This window comes from Herpailurus yagouaroundi, unplaced genomic scaffold (assembly GCF_014898765.1).
Source record: "Herpailurus yagouaroundi ecotype Mexico unplaced genomic scaffold, PumYag 162, whole genome shotgun sequence".
In the NCBI taxonomy this organism is placed as follows: Eukaryota; Metazoa; Chordata; class Mammalia; order Carnivora; family Felidae; genus Herpailurus; species Herpailurus yagouaroundi.
The window spans coordinates 32701520-32726691 of NW_024412403.1; the positions used below are offsets into that span (position 1 = coordinate 32701520).

At 39.3% G+C, this 25172-nt stretch overlaps 1 protein-coding gene across 9 annotated transcripts in view; it reads right to left on the reverse strand.

Annotated features, from left to right (window-relative positions):
- Positions 1 to 25172, reverse strand: part of ROBO1 (roundabout guidance receptor 1) — a 1150898-nt gene that overhangs the window by 397306 nt on the left and 728420 nt on the right. For 2 of the 9 annotated variants that reach the window (XM_040484211.1, XM_040484215.1), the window contains exon 1: positions 12960 to 14068. The exons of 5 other annotated variants lie outside the window; for them this stretch is intronic. In XM_040484211.1, coding sequence (XP_040340145.1) covers positions 12960 to 13014 — 55 coding nt within the window. In that variant the 5' untranslated portion in view covers positions 13015 to 14068. Of the gene's footprint in view, positions 1 to 12959; positions 14069 to 25172 lie in introns of those variants that run through there. 2 more of the 9 variants (XM_040484212.1, XM_040484210.1) reach the window with 1 other exon arrangement.

A 25172-nucleotide genomic window follows, 5' to 3' on the forward strand; every position in this document is an offset into this window, starting at 1 on the left:
TTATGCAACCATTTAACTAGGAACCACACAGTGAGGAAGGCCAAACATCAGAAAAGTGAAAGCTTCTAAAACACCAAAGATAACAACACGTCAAGCTATACGTATGTGTTGAGGGTAGGAATAAGTAGCAAACGATAGGTCAGTCCTATGTGGGGTGGATAATATGATACTGCAGCCACAAATTGGTGACCTGTGGGGTCACATTTGGGGTAGAGACATTATTATTTATTATTATTATTTTATTTTATTTTTATTTTTATCATGTATTACTATTATTAATTCTTAATTGCTCCCAGACTTCAGTTAGGAGATTTTACTTAAAAATAAGGATTTACACCTTCTCTTGAAAACTCTGCATATCTGTCTATATTGGACCCACATTTCCCCACGGCAACATCCAGTCACCCATCCCTTAGAGCTAATACAGGCCTTCCCTTACAAGCCCTGTGTAGGTATTCAGTTTTTAACCATTACAAAATACTACCAGAGAAGTAAAAACAGAATCTCACAAGTTGTATTTTGTTTTTCTTCCTCACCGAGAATTGTGACTTCAGACCAGGAAGAGCAATTCTAAGTTGGTTCAGGGGGAAATCAAGGTGAGAAGATAAATATCTTCCTTCTTAATACATTTGAAATCTCCTGATCAAGGAAAGTACTACATCGCAGAATGTTGAAAGAACTTTTAGGTAAAATGAAAGATTAGAAGACTAGGAAAAAGTTAAAAGCTATCCATCCACATTTTTAACTACAAAAAAAGGTCAGTTCCTCAAACTTGAGGTTACACTTTAGGACATGAACAAAACAGTTAATAAAACCATAACCAAGGGAATTGAGCCTTGCTCAAATGAGGAAAATTGGAAGAAACTCTACCTGGAGAACAGAAGATTTAGAAAAAACATAACCGTCTTCAAATAGTGAATCAGTTTCACACAGAAACTAAACCAGATTTTCCGTGGATAGCTTTGGAGGGCAAAAATCAGGGCCAGTAAGACAGGGAATAATGTTGGGCTCCAGCTTAACATGAGAAAAATGTTTATAAAGACTATAAATGGAGGGGCGCCTGGGTGGCTCAGTCGGTTAAGCGGCCGACTTCAGCTCAGGTCATGATCTCGCAGTCCGTGAGTTCGAGCCCCACGTCGGGCTCTGTGCTGACAGCTCAGAGCCTGGAGCCTGTCTCAGATTCTGTGTCTCTCTGACCCTCCCCCATTCATGCTGTGTCTCTCCCTGTCTCAAAAATAAATAAAACGTTAAAAAAAAATAAAAAAAAAAGACTATAAATGGAATCTTCTATACTATGGAAGTAAGTCCTGTCATGGGAAGTAATGAGGATAAAGACTCTGTGTTCTGGGTACTGCAGACAGGGCGTATGCATTAGAGAGACAGTGAATGTTCTAATGATATGAATGTTCTCTGACAGGTTAATAACAATAATACACATGGTATTATATCTAAATCTATTTATCTGTACATGGCTATCCATACCCTCAGACAACATGCCAAAAAATAAATACCTTAATCTCTAAGAATTCAATGATCACATTTACATTTATTTTACATCACGTCTTCACTTGGTGGAAGCTTTTTTATGGTCTAAACATAGGCTCCCTGAGCAGTCACACATATCTCTATTAAATTAGCTACATGGTAATCAACCATTTACCATCAATTTCTTAAGTGCAAGGAATAAGCTTTTTTAAAAAATATTTTATTGTCTAGTTAGGTTGATTAAATAAATGAAACAAATGGATGCAATTATTAAAGTGTTCTCTAAAATATAACATTGTCATAAGAGAAAATTTATAATAATACATGTGGTAAAATCTACCTCTTCAAGTAGATTATGTAAGTTTTTCAGATCACACTCCTGGATGCACCTTGCAGCCATTTCCCTTCACCCAGCAAGATATTCCATTCTTTCTCTCAACATTCTCTGAGAATCTACTTATTCCAGGAAGTTTTCCCTAAGTTAATCCCCTTGTTCTATCAGTTCCCAAAATGCATTTCTCCCTTCTCCCACCATAACAAACACCTTTCCTTCATGTACTGTTAACAATTCACGGACATGATCAACATTCATTTTCCTATATGTATGTACACAACCAGGATCTTGTATTAAAAGCTCTTATTCATTATCAGGTATGTCTGATAGATTCTTTTTTTTGTTTGTTTGTTTTGTTTTTTTAAATTTTTTTTTCAACGTTTATTTATTTTTGGGACAGAGCGAGACAGAGCATGAACGGGGGAGGGGCAGAGAGAGAGGGAGACACAGAATCGGAAACAGGTTCCAGGCTCTGAGCCATCAGCCCAGAGCCCGACGCGGGGCTCGAACTCACGGACCGCGAGATCATGACCTGGCTGAAGTCGGACGCTTAACCGACTGCGCCACCCAGGCACCCCTGTCTGATAGATTCTTTAAAGTGTCTAACAGCAACGGAAGTTGATGGTTGGTTAATAATAATTTTTGATTGTTATCAAGATTGATAGTGAGTAGTTTACTGAGGAATAAAATGGTGTTATTAAGCTCTATTAATAATAAACAAGTAGAAAAGTAATAAACAATTAGCATTAACAAATGGATGGCAAACTGCAAAGCAATGAATATGTGAAATAAATGTATTAAGAAGTATGTATTTTTAAATATTTAGTTTTGAGAGAGAGAGAGAGAGAGAGCACGAGTGGAGGAGGGGCAGAGAGAGAGGGGATGGAGGATCTGAAGTAGGCTCTGTGCTGACAGCAGAGAGCCCGAGGTGGGGCTTGAACTCACATACCATGAGCTCTTGACCTGAGAGGAAGTCAGATGCTTAAGCAACTGGGCCACCCAGGCGTCCCTTATTATGAAGTATATTTTAAGACAAAGAGTAAAACCTTATAAGACTAAGCTCCCAACTCCCACATAAAGGAAGGTTTTAAATATGATACCATTTTGATTAGTGGTACAGAGTAGTGAAGTAGTAAGGAAGTAAGAAAAGCTTCAATCTTCCCTTAAGCCTTATGTAAAGTAGCAACCTATAGAAATAATGAAGAGACTATAAATGCACCTCCCATCGAACATTTGGAAATACGTGTGGAAATCCAGAAAAAAATACCTTAGAAATCATAGACCGATCTTAGTCAGACATATGTATTTAAAAGAGTAAGAAAAAGCAAAAGAATGATATTTTAAAAATCACCCCCATTACTTCTGAAATGCTACTGATTACAGTACTGTTTTTGATAGTTATTACAGACTAGGAGGTTTCATTCACAAGGATCATGTTAAGCAATGCTGCATTCTTTGTTTTCTATAAAACTTATCATCTGAGAAGGATACACCTTTCAAGGAATTATAATCACAGATTCTAATCAAGGTTCTGCTTACTACACTTTTATCTGTAACACCTTATCACCAAGTAGATCATCTATTTTCAAGCTCAAAAAAAAAAAAAAAGTCAACACCAGTTTTTTAGAGAAGTTAGATTCCCAGTGATCACTTTTTTCCATATATACGGAAATTTCTATTCACATAGAAAACTGAACTATCACAAAACGTCCTGGTTTTTACTACCTCACATTTACTCCACAAATGGAAAAGCACTGAATTCCATCAACCATGTTGTGGGACTCGATCTACGTTTCTATGTTCTGTGCTGTATTATACCAGGATGCACTCTTCGTTATGGGTTATCATGTGACAAGGAGAAGAGAAGAACAGACCATTGGATTTACCAGAAATTCTAAAATTTAACTTTTTAAATTTTAGCACCAAAAGAGCTTGGCAGCACAATCTACCACAATCTTGCATCACAAAAAACATCACACACACACACACACACACACACACACACACACACAAACACACACCCTTGATAACCTTATTACACTTTATACTGTTTCACCTATAATCATTTTCATTTAAAGGGAATAGTGTAGTGTGTCTGTAAAATGGTGAAGAACAAAAATTCTGTGATCAGAGAGGCTCGTTTCAAATCCTGATGCCACTGAACTGACTGCCCATGGTCAAGAATAACTTTTGTATACCTCATTTTCTGTATTGATAAACAGGAATGATAGCAATGCATTCATTCCTAATGTGGTATTAAATAAGATAAGGCATGTTAGCACTTTGCTAGGCAGACAGTAAACATTTTACACATCTTAGGTTTTACAATTATTATTATTACTATTATTATTAGTTCCTATTCCTTCAGGTTCAGGGTATGCAATTGGGCCTATACTGCATCAATTTATCATATGATTAATCACTTTATTATTTTCCTCATCGGGGAAGTTATATATTTTTTAATAGCCATGCATATTTAAAACATTAGGTTAAACGTGTCAAGTGGAAACTAATGAAAGGATAAGTTGGAATATGAAATCCTAGGAAATGATGAGTTCCTCAAATTGAATGATCTGTAACAAAAAAAAAGACCAAAAGATGCAATGAATTTCGTTTTCCCTCTGGTCACACTAAGTCTAGCTAAAAAGCTACCCTCATGATGCTTCTATTCCACCCTAATTCAGTGAGATTAATAATGACCTTGTCAGCAAATGACCCTCTCTCCACACAGCACCATGGTGAGGCTCTGACTCTCTCCTATCTTCTGTCCACATGTTTAGGTTTGGGCAATGTATCGCTAACTTCTTTAATTTAAGCAACTTCTAGTTCCAAACTTAATCCCAGATTACTAAGGAAATTCTCACATCTCCTCAAATATGAAGGAGAAAAAACCAATGAAGTTCCCTTCCACAGCCTGTACAAGCCAGTTTACTCTGTTCGGACAACTTGTTAATTGAAAGGTCTGGAGACACTAAAATTGCTTCTCCTGACTAAAGTCGCTTAAAGCTACCCAAAGGTGTGTAGTTAACACATACAAATGTGCTTTAACTCACTTTGTTATATGAGCAAGCACCATTTTAGTGAAGTTTCAAGAGTAATAAAGACTGCCTTTTAAAACAAGCCTGAGTAAAAAATAAATAAATAAAACAAAAATAAAATAAAAATAAAAAATAAAACAAGCCTGAGTAAACAAAACCCACTTTAATCTGAAACTAAAAAGGTATGCATTTTGTATTATATTTCTTTCACATAGGAAAGGAATCACAGGCAGATACTTTTAGCCAAACTAAAAGTTAGTACATCATTGGAAAAGTGGAAAAAGACATTGCAAGCTAAAACAAAAACTATAGTATAGTTAGATAGTATACAGGTTATTTAAATGTGGAGATCAAATTTTGAAATGGAGTGTATCTCATTAGCACCATATGATGCCAAATGATCTTGAAACAGACACATGTGGCTTGATTCTCTTATTCTTTGGCCCCATCTTCCTTTCAAACTCTACCTGGGATTGACAGTAACATAAAAGGGCCTCAGACATGTTAGACGGGAGAAACTAAAACAGGACCTCTGTTTCCTTTTCTGCTAAAATCTAGGAATGAGGGGCGCCTGGGTGGCGCAGTCGGTTAAGCGTCCGACTTCAGCCAGGTCACGATCTCGCAGTCCGTGATTTCGAGCCCCGCGTCAGGCTCTGGGCTGATGGCTCAGAGCCTGGAGCCTGTTTCCGATTCTGTGTCTCCCTCTCTCTCTGCCCCTTCCCCGTTCATGCTCTGTCTCTCTCTGTCCCCAAAATAAAAATAAACGTTGAAAAAAAAATTTTTTAATCCAGGAATGAGTTTGCCAAGTTGATGTATTTTTCCATAACGGTGCATAAATTATGACCATATACAACATGCTACAAAGAACTTTACGGTCATATAAACATTGTCTTGTTCTGCTTATTGAAAATTTAAGTGAAACCAAGAGATAACATTTACCTGAAATGATTTTTAAAGTACTAAACAGTCACAAGTAACTATTTTACTACTCTTAAAATGCTTTTCCTCATATTAAAAGAATAGAGAAAGAAGAATCTACAGAGTGTTAGGAATACAAATTGGGTTTCTAATATCCTCAAGTAGAATCTCTTGCAGATAATTTTAGCAGAAAGTTCTGAGGGCTCTAAGCTCCCGCCAGGGCTGACTGTGGATAAATTGTCTCTGGTTCTCATCCCATAGACGAATTGAACACAGGCATGGGCGGCCCATGCTTTAAACTTGATGACTTGTAACCATCAGCTGTTACTGCCAGGAATGCTTTAAAAATATGTTTTCTAGTAAAAAAAAGACTAACATGAACTAAAAAAATAGATCCCCAAAATACATGGAAGTATTATTAGGAATTGAAGTCTACTAATTCTTAAATGCTGACAAACCAATCTCTTGACGTAAAAAGAACATATACCCACTTAACACAGAACCACACTGCTCTGTTGACATTTGCTTGTATCCATTGATGGTGCTTTTATTTTTTTTTTTAATTTTTTTTCAACGTTTTTATTTATTTTTGGGACAGAGAGAGACAGAGCATGAACGGGGGAGGGGCAGAAACAGAGGGAGACACAGAATCGGAAACAGGCTCCAGGCTCTGAGCCATCAGCCCAGAGCCTGACGCGGGGCTCGAACTCACAGACCCACAGACCGCGAGATTGTGACCTGGCTGAAGTCGGACGCTTAACCGACTGCGCCACCCAGGCGCCCCTGATGGTGCTTTTAAACGCTTCATTTAAATGTCAAACTAGGTGGCAGGCATCAAGCCTATGGACTACTGACCATCAAACTGGTGGCTGAAGAATTTTTCTATAATTGTTTACCTTCTATACATTCTCCCCTAAATAATACAATAAATTAATTAAATAAACGTGCTCTTTATCGGCTCTAAGCCATGGACAGCTGTGAACACCACAGAAGCACCTCTCTAGTTGAATGGAATCAGAAAGATATGCACAGTCAAGCTGTTCAAAATATTGTTTTATGTGTGGAACAACACTGTCATAAGACGTTTGGAAGCCAAGCACAATCTCAGAAGTAAGGGAATCTGTGGCAGCCTGTTCTGGCTGATGGGAAACAAGACTGAAATCTCCCATGAAGCAAGCAATAGGACACCTTCCAGGGTTAGAAACAGCCTTTTGGATGGTTAAAAAAAAAAAAAAAGAAGAAGAAAAAGAAAAAGAAAAGAAAAAAGCAGGGAGAGACAGAAAGGCAAGGAAGTGAAGATCAAAGCTATCTCCCTGTACACTACAGATAATCTTTTCTCTTCCTTTTCTTGAACAGCAAGATTGAAGGGCTGAAGGTGGAGGGAGAAGGGGAAAAGGAAACCATGCTAATCCAGCATTGTAAAGAAAGGAGGTGGTCTTTTGATCTCCACAGGATGGCAACTTTATTGGCTATGCATAAGCAGTTTCCAACCAGCTGATCAACCAGGTATTAATGCTCGACCCCTCCATGATCAGTAACCATGAAGTGAGTTATCTGTGAACAGCAGTCAAGCAGAAGGCTCATCTACTACAAAATGACTGCCAGCCCATGCCCGACATAGAGGGGAAGAGCAACCCCGGGGTGGGGGAAATGGTTGTCCCTCCACAGGCTCTCCCTTGACGAGTACCAATTATTTGCCTTGGGACTCAGAGCAAAATCTTTCTTCGAATGTGCATGAGTGAGAATGACATCAAAATACAACTTGGAAACTACATGCTTTTGCAATCCCAGCAGTCATTTTTTCGACTTCTCTTCAAGTCACTTCTCCTAAGCATGCCAAAAAAATGCAGACATGATAAAGGCTCAAAGTGAATCAGTTCAGTGTAAAGAAATGATTGGCTTGCCTGGTGATCTAAAAACCTAAAGACCATTTACTTCATGGCAGGAAAAGGCATGCCTCCCCTCCAGATTTTCAAGTGTTCAAACCTCACTCTTATGTAGGTGGATTTTTTGGGACAGTTTTAACTGTAAAAACAAACAAACAAAAAAATATTGAGGGCTCCTGGGTGGCTTAGTCAGGTAAGCATGCGGCTCTTGATTTCAGCTCAAGTCATGATTTCAGGGTTCGTGGGATTGAGCCCCGTGTCAGGCACTGCACTGAGAGCACAAAGCCTGCTTGGATTCTCTCTCTCTCTGTACCTGCCTGACTTGCGCACACTCTTTCAAAATAAATACACTTTTTAAAAAACGATTGAATCTTTTTTACATTTTTCATTTCTCTCTTTCAACTGGGAAAGTACATGTGGTTACGAGTTTTGGAATCAGCTTGGTGCAAATCCCTGTTCTTCCATATCTCCTAACCTCTCTGTGATGTAGTTTCTACTACACAAAACAAGGATATAGTAACATCCTTATAAAACAAGGATACAGTAATATTTTACTAGTAATAGTACCTATGTCATAAGGTTCTTATAAGTATTAACAAGATAGGGTGAATGCTCGATAAATATTGATAACATATCTTCACAGCGATAGAAGTGGTCACTGTAGAGTTTCTTATGCTACCCCAAAATTCAAACTCCATCTCATTTTTTACTATGTATTTCCTTCTTTCATTTTATTGGTCTCCTGTAAGCAAAAGTGTTATGACATACTAGGTAACTAATTAGTTTTTCACTCCTTTATATAAATCAAGGCAGTTAATATTCTCAAGTCTCGTTAAACGTAACTTTAAAAAGCTATTCTAGGGGCGCGTTGGGCGGCTCGGTCAGTTGAGTGTCTGACTTCGGCTCAGGTCATGATCTCCCAGTCTGTAGGTTCGAGCCCCACGTCGGGCTCTGTGCTGACAGCTCAGAGCTTGGAGCCTGCTTTGGATTCTGTGTCTCCCTCTCTCTCTGCCCCTTCCCAGTTCATGCTCTGTCTCTGTCTCTGTCTCTCTCTCAAAAATAAATAAAACATTAAAAAAAAATTTTTAAGCTATTCTATGAATTCATTAAAGATTTAAATGTTTCAAATAGCTTTTTTTGTTTTAAAAATGCAAAATGTCTAGTTCTTTATATAGTGGCTACATAGAGTATACACACCGACATCAAATTTTCAGAAACCCACTTTTCAGATTTGCTTTTCATACTGTGTACAGTCAGAGCACTGTTCTGTCTGCTCCCACTCCACCTCCTCCTGTCTTTTAAAACTGGCTGAATTCTGGATCTATTTCTACTACACTTCTCCAGACTTGTGCTTCTGGTTTCACTTCTTTTCCTTTCTTCTTATCAGTTTTCTTAATTTATTCCACAGATTACCTTAGGTCTAACTTTAAATTGAATAATGACTTTGATTTCCCTGTACTCTCCTGTAAGAAATCAAGCCTGCAAGTCAGTTATACTTTTAAGAAGCAAACGTTTTTAAAAGGGCCAGAAATGAACACAAGCATTACCTTAGCATCTTTTTTTTTTATTTTTATTTTTTTAACGTTTATTTTTGAGACAGAGAGAGAGCATGAACGGGGGAGGGTCAGAGAGAGGGAGACACAGAATCTGAAACAGGCTCCAGGCTCTGAGCTGTCAGCACAGAGCCCGACATGGGGCTAGAACTCACGGAGCACAAGATCATGACCTGAGCCGAAGTTGGCCACCTAACCGACTGAGCCACCCAGGCGCCCCTACCTTAGCATCTTTTGTTAACACTGATGACACAGGAAGACTCAACCATCTATGATCTTCACTTGGCAAGTGAGGAAACCATTCATGTTTCCTCCCTCTTATTCTTGTTGCCAACATTGTTAAATTTAGATATCCAGGCAATGTAAAATAAGCACACAAACAACTGTCCTTGTAGATTTGAAATTCAGCATTTTGTACCACTTCAATTCACACAAGAATATTTCATGTGTCACAGTGAAGACTAAGGGAAAACTTCAGGTAAACTTTCTGTTCTCGGGAGATTTTAACCATAAATATCATATGCGCTAGAGGGCCCATTATCAAGGAATAAGGATACTCTAAAGGATGTCAAAGCATTCAGATAAATGTATTTTAAAAGCCAAAAAGTTTATAAAGAAACTATTAAGAAATTGCTGGAATTACCAAAGAATCTTGTGTGGAGGTTTTGGGTGGGAGAAGACCAGACACCCAGATTAGTGGCTCACGTAGTGAAACAACGAAAATATGGCCCTCTTCCCACAAGAAAAAGATCCCCTCTCCTATGAAGAAAGAAAGATAGCACTGCAAATTGTCACTGTATGTAAAATTCAGATCTCATCCTAAATTTGAACTGAAACTCAATAACTTTTTCTCCTTAAAATCAGGTTTTAGGAAATGGAGTTGAGGGGAGGAAGTCTATCAAGAAAAGAATGTTTAGAATCAGTTCCTGAGAGATTGTACAGATTTTTTTTTTCAGGGCTACCCCATCCACTCCCCTCACCAAAAGTCTAGCTATCCTCAGAAAAGAACACTCAGATACATAAACTCACTAAAGAAATCCACCTCAAAAAATGATTTTCTGAATACGCCTTTTTCCCAAAACCTTAGGTACCTAGAACAAAAACAGTTGTAGCATTAGATTAATAAATAAAAGGCTACAAAAAGCAAACACATATTCCAACATAACATTTGATGTTAAGTGTAACATCAACACATCAAAAGAGAGTTTTATGGTCTTTTTGAAGAAAACTATAGGACTTTGTTAGGTTGGCATCCAGGTTTAAAAAAAGAAAAGAAAAGAAAGAAAAAAAAGAACTGACAACCAATGGATACTTTTACAGGTTAAATCTTGTTGAAGAGACCTTACCCCGTCAGTACACTTTGATTTATTTAAGCTCACCACATTTCTCTTAAATACACTCCATTAACAAGCGATAGACTGTGATCTTAGGCTTGAGGCAAGATATGAAACACAATCTTTCAAGAACTTCATTCATTCCCTGTCCAGGTGTCTTGAGCACACCCCACTCTAGTTACTTATCTGAGTTCTGTGAAGTTTTATTCAAATCAATAGTGTGGCTTTAGAACAGCACACTGTCAGGAAATCACCCCAGCAGCCCAGTAATTTGGCCCCCCAAGTTCAGATTCGTGGCAGAGTGAAAGTCATCAGAGGAATGATAAAGAGCTTCGGGTTAAATATGAGAAAGCCCCTCCCAAAGACACCTCTGACCTGCACCCTGGCGAATGACACCTCGGTGGGGAAAACTCAGGCCTATGAAAAAGCATCAGTGGCTTCACTGGAAAATTAAATTAGAAAAAACAAAGCCAGAAATCAGTTAACTTTTAAGATTATAAATGCCTCCTACCTATTTAAATTACCAATCACAGATACTAATTCATGGAATTATTCAATCTGAAAGGAACACCTCCTACCCTGGGTATTTCACGGATATTCCTCCAAGTGAGGACACAATGGCACACTGACACGACCAGCTTTCAGTGATACCCTATTAGTGTGACCCTATCTTTAATCTACAGACGTGATAAAATGTCCCAACATATACAAACTCAGCTCAAACAGTGACTAATGACCATTAATCCCCCTATCTTTAGTAATCTGCCTCTCTAGTCATTTATCACACTGACACCTCACTTTACACACGTGAATAAACTTTAACTGAGAAGGTGAATCAACAAAAATCTCAAAGGTATCTGAAGCTGTAAATTAAACTAAGGGGAGAAGCAGCAAAGAGAGACAAATAGAGAGATCAGACCTTAATGTTTCTGATTTGCATCTGTGGCTGGGGTGTGGGGGGTGGAGAACTATTCAATCATCCAGATCTGCAAACTAAGAAAGAAGAGGCTCTATCACGGAAAGGGGAAGCTGGAAGTAAGAGGCAGTCCCAAAGAGTTGGTTTAATCTCCTCATCCATCCACTGCAAAATATACAAAAACTTCAGTTTTCTGTTTTCTTCAAAGGAGTAACAATTTAAGGGAGTCCTTGGTTTAGCTGCAAATGTTCCTTTTAGTCAGGAAGCATGTTCACTAGGCTAATTCTTTCAGGGATCTGCTATCATTTAGCTGATGTGCATTTTCTTTTTCATATTTCACTGACTTAAAGTAAAATCCTTGGTCAACACATAAACCATAGCCATGGACCACAAAAAGCTAAGACCAACCCTTCAAAACTGTTTCATAATCATGAAAACTGAGTGATTCTAAGTGATAGGCTCTGATGCAACTTGAAGCTCAGTATTCAACTATTTAAAAAAAAAGAAAAAAAATCCCCTGAGGTGTAGTGTGTGTGTGAGTGTGCGCGCGTGTGTGTGCGCGCGTGTGTGTGTGTGTGTGTGTGTGTGTGTGTGTGTGTGTGTTAAGGCCTGAAATTGGAGCCTTGATTGAAACCAGAATCTACCAAAAGGGAAGAAAGAAAAGTTGAGTCGTGGCTCACCCGGAGTAAAAGTTTCTTAGGGAGTGTAAGAAAACTACTTTAAGTGTATGTTACTCAGCAGGACCTCATGGTAGCATCCTTACAACAATTCCTATGAAAAGTTTCAGTACCATTTAATTAATCGCCAAAATCTTAAATTCAGCCTTCTGCTTTCCCTCGCCAATGAAAATTCCCAGGCAAGTAACTGTTCCCTTTCCTATACTTGCAACCGCCTGATTTCCTTCTAAATCCAGCCAGGCAGAGTGGCTAGTTGATGCCCTACCCTAAGAAGGAGTTATTTCCTGAAGTTTCTTCAGAATCGAATTTAATTACAGACCTTGGTTACATAAAACTAACTACTAATAACTCCTTGTGCTCGGAAGAGGAGGGGCGAATTGGACGACCAGGTTCAGGAATCCTGGCGAGTCTCTGGGCCCCAAGTTCTCCGGGCGCACATCACCCTCTCCGAGGGAAGCTGCCTGACGAAGGATAAAACTCATTTTGGCTCATCCGGAGGCCCCAAGCTCACCGCCAACCGCTGCCTCCTCCCACCCGGGAGCTCAGACCGTGCGTTTGCCCAGAGTGATCTGGGCGTGCCCTGAACTTGGCAAAAGGCCGAGGTCTGAGATGAGGCTTGGGGGTCTTGGGGGAAGGGGGGAAAGGGACGACCAAAAGTGCAAACTAAGAACCTTTTCGCTTCAAACTCCCACAGCGATCGAACCCCTCCAGCCTCAGGAAGGAGCGGTCGCCGAAACCCGGTTCGAGGTTTGATTCCGAAAAGTGGGGAGGGGGCGAGCAAGGGGGATGAAGGGTGAAGAAAGAAGACGCGAGGTTACCTGAACAGAGACATATTAATCCAAAGAGGTAAAAGTGAGCAGGCTCCGCGATCATTGTCCTCGGGTGGATCCTGCATACAGTCTCATGCCAAGAGGAGGGGATAGAAATGGGGTCCCCAAATTTATGAAGAGAAGCCACACACCACACACACTACACACAAAGGCTTAATATAAGCAACGTGGGTCAATCCGCCAGGAGTTCTCAGGGCAATTTACTTGTCGACCTTTCCGGACGCTTGTCAATACCTCAGAGCCCTTTGCAGACCAAGAATCCCAAGGTTTGCCTTCTCTGGCTCCAGGCTTTCCGACGAGGCTCGGCCACTTCCAAGAATCATCCAAAGCGAACAACAAAGAGCCGAGGGAGAAGAGCAGTTGTGCGGTTTCCTGCCTCCGGGTCTCGCCGAGCCTCCCGGCGTGCGCCCCCACACTGTGCGCCCGAGCGCCGCGGCGAGGGCAGGCGCGGCAGCGGCAAACTTGGGGTGTGAGAACGGTTTAGGGAGGGCCAAAAAGTGCTTCTCGGTCTACAGGCTAGCCCAGTCAACAGCTGGCCACGAGCGGCGGCGAGGAAGGCAGCCAAGGCAGCGGCAGCAGCTCTGGGGGACCGGCACAAGGTGCTGGGGGTGTGCCTGGGTGACTCCGCGCGCTGGGGCCGAGCGAGGGGGCGGTGCGGCGACAGTGGTAGCCCGAGCCGGCCCTTGTTCCCATCACTTGGGGGATGCGGAGGGCACTGGGTTCAGCAGCAGGTCCGCGGGCAGACGCGCACCTCCTCGGTGCCCCCAGCCCCGCGCAGCGCTCACCATCGCCCCGGGTCCCTCGCCCGCCGGGGCGCGCGCTCAGGGCACCCCGAACTCTCCGCTGCTGGGACGCTGGAGCCCAAACTTCCTGAGAATAGCTGCCCGCAGCCTTGTCTCGTGGGAGCTCTGAAGAGGCAGCTCCTGGACCTCCCCGGGCTGGCGGAGAGGGGCGAGGAAGATGCTGCTGCGGGTGGGAGCGACGGCCGCCGGGGCTCCCCGGAGCTCCGCCGGGATCCGCAGCGTCTGAAGTTTCTGCTCTCACGCTGCCTCTTCTCTGGCTCAATTGCTTGTGGGTTTCCCCAACGTCCCCGCAGCTCCCAGTTTCCTCCTTCTTCTCCCCGGCCCGCGAACACTTAAAGGGGCCGCGCAGTCCTTTCCATGCTTCACTCTACACTCTCCAGATGCTGGTCTGGCAACTTCTGCTCGTTAATATTTTCATCCAAGAGCCAGGGTGCCCGAGTGCGCCCTCAGGTGAGAATCAAACTGCTCAGGATCAGAAATCCAAACGAATGGGAACTTGCCTTGTTTTTCTGGCTGCCCCTCGCTCCCCTGCACCTTTCTCCAAATGGAACCTCCCAGCCAAAGACTTCAAAAATCCTCCTGGTCCAGCTTAACCTCTTCCTTACCGCGTCCAGGAGTTGGAATAAACTCACAAATAACTCTACCTTACATTACTCTGCGTTTGCATTTTTTGGTTTGTTTTTAATCAAATTTGGGCAAACAAACCTGTAGGACAAGGAGGTAGAGTGATGACTATCTAGAATATATTAACTATTACATTCTATTGCATAATAGATGTGCACCGTATTACGAAAATCACTTTCTTTTACATTGCAGTTGCTGAGAGTCCTGTAGAAAGGCTACCCAACTCAAAGGGGCGTAGGGGTGAGCCGTGGGGTCTTTTCTTTGTGTTTCACCAAGAGCCTCTGTTTCAACTTTATTACTCTAGGTATTAGAATGTTAACAAGGGGGAAGTAATCAGAATGAGGGACAAAAGCTATATATATATATATATATATATATATATATATATATATATATATATTTTTTTTTTTTTTTTAGCATTTTCTAAACCAGAGGGCCCGCACTTTGACACCCCATGCACTCTCTGAAACCCCAAACTACAGTTACTATTTCTTTTAGCATGCCAAGTCTCCATTTTCTCTTCTCAAAAATACTCTTGAAATATTAACAAATATTAACAAATCCTACCCAAAGCAAACTAAACCTATCATATCTGAGGAGCAATCTTGCATTTGTTCACTTTTTTTTTTTTTTCTTTCAGTTAAGTAAGACACCTGAGACATGGTGAGGGCCCAACACGTGGTAAATATTGGAATTTACAGCTATTCCTTTGGGGCGCCTGGGTGGCTCTGTCGGTTAGGCGGTTGACTTCAGCTCAGGTCATGATCCAGCAGTTTGTGAGTTCCGCCCCCAATCGGGCTCTTCAGTGACCGCTGAAAACCTGGAGCCTGCTTCAGATTCTCTCTGCCCCTCCACTGCTTATGCTCTCTGTCTCTCAATAATAAATAAACGTTAAAAAAATATTAAAAAAAAAAAACAACCATTCTTCTTTTAAATAAATCATTACCTACAGAATTAAATACAGTCACTTCAAAATGATCATTTGGTATCTATCAGGATGCTCTCAGTGGTTGTCCCTGGAGAGGAGAAATGCATGATAGATGGTGGAGGGGAGGATGAAGTTGCTCTTTTCTTTATGCTGCTGTGCTTTTCTATTTTTTTTTTTAAGTGAACATGCATTACTAATGAACGACAAAATTTCAAAAGCAAATCATAACATTTATTTTGGTTGCTTCTGGTACAACCAATGACCATGAAGCAGCATTTTGTAGAAAGAAACTCTGGTTAACAGCACCTATCTCTGAAAGTGAAAGACAGTTTGATCCTGGGAAAGCGGAGTGAAAATTCAGTAAACAGGCTGGAGATAAGAATTCAAAGACTCCAACCAAAGTCTTTCCAGCAATAAAAACAAGAATGTGCACTAACTGCTGGAAAACATACATTGATTTGGTCTTTGTGAAAGGATATTTAGCAAGAAACGTAGAATATATCTTCCCCCCCACCCCCTTGGGATAAAACATGCTTTTAAGATAAGCTTACCCACTAACAGAAAATAAATAAGGTAAAGCATGGTACTTGAGAGAGAGGAGAAAATCCTTCAAATCCTCATATCATCTGAGTGCATTTTAAATAAAGATTTTGAACATACACTGAGTAAAAGGTATATACTTTTAAATATAAACTAGAATATGTAGGAGAATTCCTACTGCATTGTTTTACAAAGTGGGTCTCCTGGTCTCTAGAAGTTTGCTAAGATTTCTCAGAATCTTCTTTATTGATCTCATTATCATTGAATGGAAACCATATGTATACTCCTTTCAATCCTTTTGTTTCTCAACCTCAGTTAGCAACAACCCTCTGCCCCTCCCCCCTAATCTCCTCTATCTTATCCTTAGAGATCATATTACCTAGGACTCAACTGTAAGAATCCTCAAGGAGTTAATTTTGGCCAGCCCCGATGAGGACCATCATGGCCAACCTCATACGCTGGCCCTTTCTTTTTCCTCTGCCTCATGCAAAGTGTACTTTTCTGTCAATTATATCAGAAAGGTGGCATCTGAAGATAAGAAGTTGTATTCAGAAGATATTAGGGATCTACAACAAGTGAAACTCAATGTACTTAAGAACTTTTGCAACTCCTTTCTTCCACTCACTTACCTACTGTTACCCATGAAAAGAAACACTTTATAAACATCATCTATGTGCAAGAAATAGCAAAGGGCTCTGTGGCAAGAGGCAAATAGAAACCCAACCACAAGGCCCCCTGAGCTCTTACTATAGCGAGCCATACAAGCTCCAGAGTGGAACCTATCAAAAGAAGTAGAAGCAATGTGTCATTAGGGTTAAATGACAGTTCAATCATTCCTGGAGATGGACGAATCATAGCCAGTGCCACCTTTCCATTTCTACTCCTGAAGATCAAATTACTAATAGAATACAGAAATGTGCAGTGTGTCTGTATGAGTATGTGTGCAAGTGCACTCACACCATGTAGACATGGATAGGGTGTCCACCCATGTCAGGTCTTCAGGCAAGTCTGACACGTACAATAGAACTCTGACTCATTCCAGACTGGTTGGGAGACAAATAGCAACGTAAGGAGAAAGCGCCATTAACTTGCACTCTGAAACTCTAGTCTCATCACTATGATCTGAGTAAGTCATGACTTCTCAAGTTCCATGTGGAGCATTCTGATCTCATTTGGAGCTTATGAAATTCAGGATCCCTGCAATGTCTCCTTGAGAATTTGGAGGAAACTCGAACACAATACACTCAAAGAGCCATGTGAATGGGGCTTCTTTGGCAGTAAATATTCTAGAGCTGTGATAATCTCTTAGGTTGGTCTGATCTGATTTTTTTGATGGGGGTAGTTACAGGAACTCAGGAAATAACAAAACTCCCAGGGTCCCTCCAGGAATTCCAGATATCACCCAGATCAGGGGGAACAGAGCTCCTGAGGAAACTACAAACCCGAACACTGCTCTCTCTCCACCTCCTAGAAAGAAGCCTTAGAATCACACTGTGCCTGGGTATGGGATATATAGTAAGAAGTTCCAGGAGATCTGGTGAGAAGCAGCATGTAATACATACAGTCCACATGAAGGCTGTGCTGCATATGCCAAGATACTATCTCTTAGGGTACGACAGCTAGCTTAGCAATTTTTACATGGAACTGCTGAATAATCTATGAAATCTTTTGTATCTAAGTCAATGAACTACGTAGAATATTTGAATACTTTAATATTTGAGTATTTTTTCTAAGTGGGGTATCTATGAGAAATGCCATTCGATAAAGTGACCTAAAGTAACCCTAATAAAGAGAGAATAAACACATCTGTTGGAAACATCTACTGTTTTGAGAAGCCCTGTCTCTTTAGTAAACGCTGCTTAGTCTATGCCATGCTGCTCATGTAGTAATATCTCTAATCTTCCATTCCTAACAATTAAGAGCCTCAGCTTTCCTTGCTAAACTGCACATGGTAGTTCCTTCGGAGGAAACTTAACTTTTGTTTAAATGAGCAATATGGTATCGCTTACAGATTCTCGCTGCCATGTATTATAGCAACAAGTCATATGTAAGAAGTCACATATGGTGGAGGATACACAGTTAACATGCAATGGCAGTTCAAGGGCGAGAGAAGTAATTTAGGACTGGAGTAATAAAAAAATGAACGAAAAGAATACTAGATAAGATTTTTAAATAAGTGTTAACTTTTTTTTTCATGAAAGAGTCAAGTTTACCATGATGCTTTCTTTTAAATGTACACAGGGCACACTTTAACAGCATTTCTTTTGCTTGTTTGCTTCTCTGGCTTTTAGAATGTGTAATTATGGGCCCCAAACTGGGAACCATAGGGAGAAGAGATTTCCTGGTTGTCTGTCTTCACTTACTTAAAGACTTAAGGCACTGTCACCTGGACCAATTTCTTCACTACAGGAAAGGGTGCGAGAGAACTCCATTAGTCTCACTGTCTCTAAAGCTCATTAAAAAATTTCAGCTATGATGCACTCAAGCTTCTGTGGAATTACTGTAAATGTGCTTGCCTTTTACCATCTCAGCACCTTGGGGACATTGCACATGTTCTGAACCTAGGTGCTATATTGGTAAGTCTTTTTGGTAGAATCTGGGACCTTAACTATTCGGGCCTTTAATAGACATTGCCTTGATCTAATTCTCACCATGATTATGTGAGGTGGTATTATCATCGGAACTTAGAGATAAGGTTGAGACAGTAAATCACTAGCCGAAGGTTCAGGGGTCTGTAAGTCATGGATCTTATATTTGAATCCAACTTGTTTTCAGCCACAGCACATAGAAGGGGAGGGGAAAGAGAGTTTCACGGTAGGATAGGCTTGGGAGACTTTGAGGTCATCACATTTAAAAATGTCGCAAAGCCTTTGATATGCAAATGGGCATGTGAGTCCCCAAGGGAAGAGCTTCTGGAGAAGCCCTGCCTTTTTAGTAAATGCTGCTCCTTCTACACCACATTACTACTACAGTAGTATCGCCAATGCTCCACACCTGAAAGTTAAGATCGTCGGCTTTCCCTGATTAAATTGCATATGATACTTACCTGGGGGAAATTTATTTGTCTTGAAAAGAGTGATGTAGTATTCCTTACTGAAAAAGGCTGTAAATTGAAGTGACTGCTTGTCCAGGCCATACTTCAAAGAGCAGCCAGAGGGATCTTGTTGAAACCTGAGTCACACTACATTCTCTCCTGTGCTCAAAACCCTCCAATGGTTTCCTACCTCACTTTGAGAGCTCACTCTTCCCTGACAGTATCTCCTTCCCCATTTACTTGGTCTCGCCAATTTGCTCCACAGCAAAGGCCTCTGTGTTCTTCCAGATTGTTAGCCAGCAACCACCTGCATCAAATATCTCACTCTTGCTCTGGCTTGAATCCTCACTTCCATAAACCTATAAGCCTCCTCTTTCCTCTGTCAGGTTTTAATAAAAATCAAACGTTCTCAGAATCTTTTCTGATCACCAATTAGAAAATTACATTTTTACACAATACCTCCTTCCCTACCCATTCCATGTTTTCTTTTTCTGTTTTGTTTTGTTTTTCTCACCAGAGCACCTACCCCATCCAGGATACTATATATTTCTTTATTTATTTTTGTCGACTGCTTCGCTCCTCCTAGAATATTACACAGAGTCAGGAATTCTTGGCTACTTTATTCACTTTTATATTTCCAGCGTCCGAAACAGAGCCCAGGACCCCAAAGACCCTCAAAGATTTGTTGAATGAGTGAATAAATGAATGAATGAACCATATTTCATGGTTAAAATATCTTTTGGGAAAATGCTTCTTTAGTGAAACTGTCTCTGTAGTTCTAAAGTATATTTTCTCCAATATGTAGTTCTATTATTTATTAAATCATTAACTTTTCGTAATTGAGAAACCTCAAGTTTAAAGAAACCGACTTTCCCCAGACCACTCCTTTGGTTGTACTTTATCCAAAGCCAAAACCCAGTCCTCTAAATCACTATAGATTTCTTTCCACTGGAATAGGTTAATCAGAAACCAGTGAACAAGATTCTCTACCTTTTTTTTTTTAATTTTTTTTTCAACGTTTTATTTATTTTTGGGACAGAGAGAGACAGAGCATGAACGGGGGAGGGGCAGAGAGAGAGGGAGACACAGAACCGGAAACAGGCTCCAGGCTCTGAGCCATCAGCCCAGAGCCCGACGCGGGGCTCGAACCCACGAACCGCGAGATCGTGACCTGGCTGAAGTCGGACGCTTAACCGACTGCGCCACCCAGGCGCCCCAAAGATTCTCTACCTTTAGAATCATCAGTAGATATGATACAATTTAATACATATCATATTATTCCATATTATGTAGTGAAGTTTGCACATTTCTAACTTATCTTCAGAAAAATAGGAATCATACCTTTTAAAAAATTCTTCAGTTCCTAATAGCATAAAGCTAATAACGGCCAACATTTATATAGCTTTATGTGCTAGAGGCACTGTGTACAGTATTTTACATATTTAAATCCTCAGAAATACATTATTTGATCAATTATTATTGTCCTGTTTTATACACGAGGGGATAAAGGGATTCAGGTAATATGAGGCTGAGAACATACCTGAACCTTGGCTACTTGGATTTACCCCTGCAAAAAAAAGCTGTTACTTAATGTTATTCTTTTTTTTTTAATGTTTATTTATTTATTTTGAGAGAAAAAGAGAGAGTAGGGGAGTGGTAGAGAGGGAGAAAGAGAGAGGGAGAGAATACCAAGCAGGCTCAGTGCTGTCAGCACAGAGTCTGACGTGGGGCTCAACCTCTCAAACAGCAAGATCGTGATCTGAGCTGAAATCAAGAGTCAGTTGCTGAAGTGACTGAGCCACCCAGGTGCCCCCAAAGTAATGTTATTCTTACAGATTTGGGTCTAGCTGGAAAAAAGCTATCAATGTGTAAGTTTTGTTTGTTTGGAGATTTACTTTCATTTTGGGAAAAAGTACAAGAAAGTGACTCTGAAGTATAAGGAGCTGTAGTTATACTTTGATATGGAATTTATACATTTATTTAAAAAAATTTTTTTAATGTTTATATATTTTTGAGAGACAGAGAAAGACATAACATGAGCCGGGGAGGGGCAGAGAGAGGGGGAGACACAGAATCTGAAGCAGGCTCCAGGCTCTGGGCTGTCAGCACAAAGCCCAATGCAGGGCTCTAACCCATGAACCGTGAGATCATGACCTGAGCCGAAGTCAGATACTTAAACCGACTGAGCCACCCATGCGCCCCTGGAATTCATTCATTCATTCATTCATTCATTTAAATCTTTAACATTTATTCATTTTTGAGAGACAGAAACAGAGCATGAGCGGGGAAGGGGCAGAGAGAGGGAAACACAGAATCCGAAACAGGCTCCAGGCTCTGAGCTGTCAGCACAGAGCCCAACGCAGGGCTCAAACTCACAAACTGTGAGATCCTGATCTGAGCCGAAGTCAGATGCTCAACTGACTGAGCCGCCCAGGCGCCCCAGGAATTTATACATTTAAATCTTTTTTTATTTTATGTACAAAATGTTCAAAGGGTGTTTTTTTTTTTCTCTTAACTCTGATGAGAAGGCATGGAAAAATATATAGTACAAGTTTTTTAAGAACTTCGAAGTATATTGAAAATCATGAAGATGAATATATATTTATATTTTACCATAGAATTCTGCTATCTTTTGGTTCTTGCTTCCAGATATATCTGGTACCAAGCATATACTATACTAATCATGAATTAGAATTCTCTTAAATTGGGATCATAGTTAACAGCTGCACAGCTGAATGAAACACTCGATAGGCTTACATTTTGAACACAAACCGACTATTTTGTAAGTAATTTACATTATATTTAATTCTGCAGATGTGTTTTATAAAACTGTTTAATGTTTTTGGTTTTTCATTGCTGTTTAAAAAAATCCTTTCAAGAAATATTTAGAAGATGGAGGTACATATGTTGGGATTTATGTCTCATTTTGTATATTCATTATGTTTTCCCACCTGCTGCTTTGTTTATTCTGAATAATGTTTTACCTAGGTTCTAACAGTTATTTTAATCAGTTCATTAATGAAATATTATGTTGATTTGAAAAACACCTTGAAATTCTATTAGAGTTTCCTATTTTGAGGTTATTTTCTGGGTCAGTAAATTAGAAGTAGGCCTTCATATTTAATGTTGTGCTAACCAGAAAAAAAGTATCTAAGTTAATCATAAATAATACTGCTACTAATAACATTAATAATAAGGACTCAATTAATTTCAGTATTATACATCATATTGAAAATTTTATGTTATTTATTTTACAGCCTATTAATGTATTTTTCTCTTATGGTTAAGAAAAAATGACTTCTCATTTGAAAAATCTAAATTGGGGCTTTGGGATTTAATGGCCTGGTGTGATTGAGGCCTAGGATTCTAAATCTGGAGGTGCCCATTCTTGTAGATAAATACTGAATCCATATCCCACAATTGTCCTTGAGAAACAAACTGCTGTTGAAATTGACATGAAATGTAAACCTTCTGTCTTAACAACAAGGATAATTACATATTTTCCCAAGAGTTTAATCACCTCCTCTCTAGTACCCTGGCCACATTCCAACAAAATCATCCAATTCCATTATTCTAACTAAAAGTCTTTGTTGATTTGATCTAATCTCATCTTCTCAATTTCCTATCACTATATACTACTTAAAAGCTGCTTTATTACACCTAGCAGGTGGAATTTCACTGTACATACCTTGTTGCATTTATGTATCATATTAGTATCTTTGAAACAAAACAGATGTTTGCTGAAGCCAATAAAACAACCTTACCAACAAAAACATTATATAAAAATTATTCTACTTATTCAAAGATTTCACATCATTAATTTTTATTTACAATGCTTCAATTACAAAGTAAAAAACTACTTTATGAATTTAGCATGTCAATATTTTGCCACAAATATTCTTAAATAACATACTAAAAGCAATATGGTTTACATCCCTATGTTCAGATGCTAATTCGTTCTAATGAGATTTCATTCATTTTTCTTCAAAATATAAGAGTAACATATTTTTAGAATATTTGGATAAAACCAAAAACACAAATTTACAAAAATTCTCTCATACATAATCACATATGCTTTCAACATTTTATTGTATAGTCTTCTTTCTTTTTCTTTTTTCTTTTTCTTTCTTTCTTTTTTTTTTACTATGCATGTAGAGACTTCTCTTCTTACAATATGGAATAATACTCTAAAAACTGCTATGTAACCTACATTTTCACTCAACAATACGTCAGAACAACTTTTTCCATGTCAAGAAATATTCTTTGACACTATCATTAACAGCTAAGTTAAACAGAATTCCATGACATGAGTGTACTGAAATATACGTAGCTAATCTCTGATGGTTAGGTATTTAAGTTATTTCCAATTGTCACTAAGCTGTATAGAACCCGATTCTTAAAAAAAAAAATCGTATTAGGATATTGTCTTTCTAGTTAATACATTTCGTGTTAATCACAGATACTCTACTGAAGCAATAGATACTTTCCACAATTTAAGTGACTCCTTGTTTGGAGTTAGCATGGAACTTGTTCAAATGGTCTTAGAACCAACAGATACAAGAGTTAAAGATCACAGACAACAATAAAGAACCATTAGACAATTCTTAACACCTAAAGTTTTCACTTTTTTCCCCCAAAAGGATTATTACTTGTTTGTTCAAGGAGTTCCTTTTGTTTTCATTACAAGTGATTAATAATTGAAAGTGTTTGTATTTCACAAGTATGCTTGATTTCATAGGTTTTGTATTTCACACCAGAAGGTAAACTCTTTTCTTTTAGCAAGGGCAATAAATCAAGACCTAAGCCTTTTCCTACACAATTACCTTTGAGAAAAAGTATAAACTTAAGGACAATTCATTATTTTGCTAATTGCGCTTTCGAGCTAGAAATGTATATTGTTTAACATTTGGCTATCATAATTACTGATAATGTCCATAATGTGACCAAACATAAATACGCTAGTCTAAGTAGGGTAAACCTAGATGTATTATGTGCATCCTAGTTTATCCAAATCATGTTATTTTGGTTAACATCACCTATTTCTTGACTTTCCTCTAACTTCCATATGTGGTTCATTGCACAACAGGAGTTTGAAAAATGTAATTATCCTCCCTTCCCTGGTGAAACATGAACCATAAAGTTAGAATAATTAAAGAAAAGGCATCAATTCTCATATTGGATGCCTTCATATTTGAAGGTAAAATGCCATTATTTCTTAAGGGTGGTAATTTTATCACTTGTTAAATATTATTTATAATATTTTTGGCAAATATGACATGATATAATAATATAGTCTTTATATGACAAATCTATTTTAAATCGTGAATTTTTGTCAGTTCTGTTTAACTCATACAGCAATATACAGAACACCTGGAAAAGTCTAATTAATAAACCAGATTATCCACTACTCTAGATTTTTCTGATCTTGCTCCCTTTAATATTTCAGAACAAAAGAAATTTGAAAAGGTGATCACGAATATAGAGATGTTTCTTTCAACATGTTTATACATCCTAGAACATCATTAAATGTGTTTTCCAGGTGGAAACTATGTGATTAAGGGACCAGAACACAGTCTAGAGAGCTTGCCTTTTAGCTCAGACTTCCCCTGCATGACTCCTTCTCATTCTTTAAGTCAAATGAAAGTCTCTCCCCTAGAAAAGCCATCCCGGATCTGCCATTCCCACCTTCCCCAATAGGTCAGCTGTCTCTGTAAAATGCTTAGAAAAAAATTTGACTGTTTCTTCTTAGCACTTATCACAAATAATTGCTGTGGAAATACGTCTTTTAAGCCTGCCTCCTCTGTAATTCAGATAAACTCCACAGTGGCAGTAATGACTTCTGACTTGTTCACCAACAGCATTTTAGCTCTTATCAAAGTCCATTGAACATGACTTTGTGCTTACACTTCTGTGTAATATACTAAGTTTTGAAAAAATACTTAGCTAGACTAAGAGGAGGAATAAGAAGAAAGTCTAATATGTAGGTATCTGGGCATTCATGCCTTTCACATTTAATCTAACTATACAATTCCCATGGAAATGGACAATTACGAGAAGGTTTACTCTATTTCAATGTTTTCAGTAGGGGAGGTGGTGTCATTTTGTCCCCTCCCTCTAACCCAGAGAATATTTGGCAATGTCTAGAGACATTTGTGGTTCTCACATTAGGTGGAGAAGGAAAAAAGGTGCTACTGGCATCTAGGATATAGAAGCAAGTGATCTACTAAACATCTCATATTATACAGGAAAACCCCTCACCCACAACAGAGAAC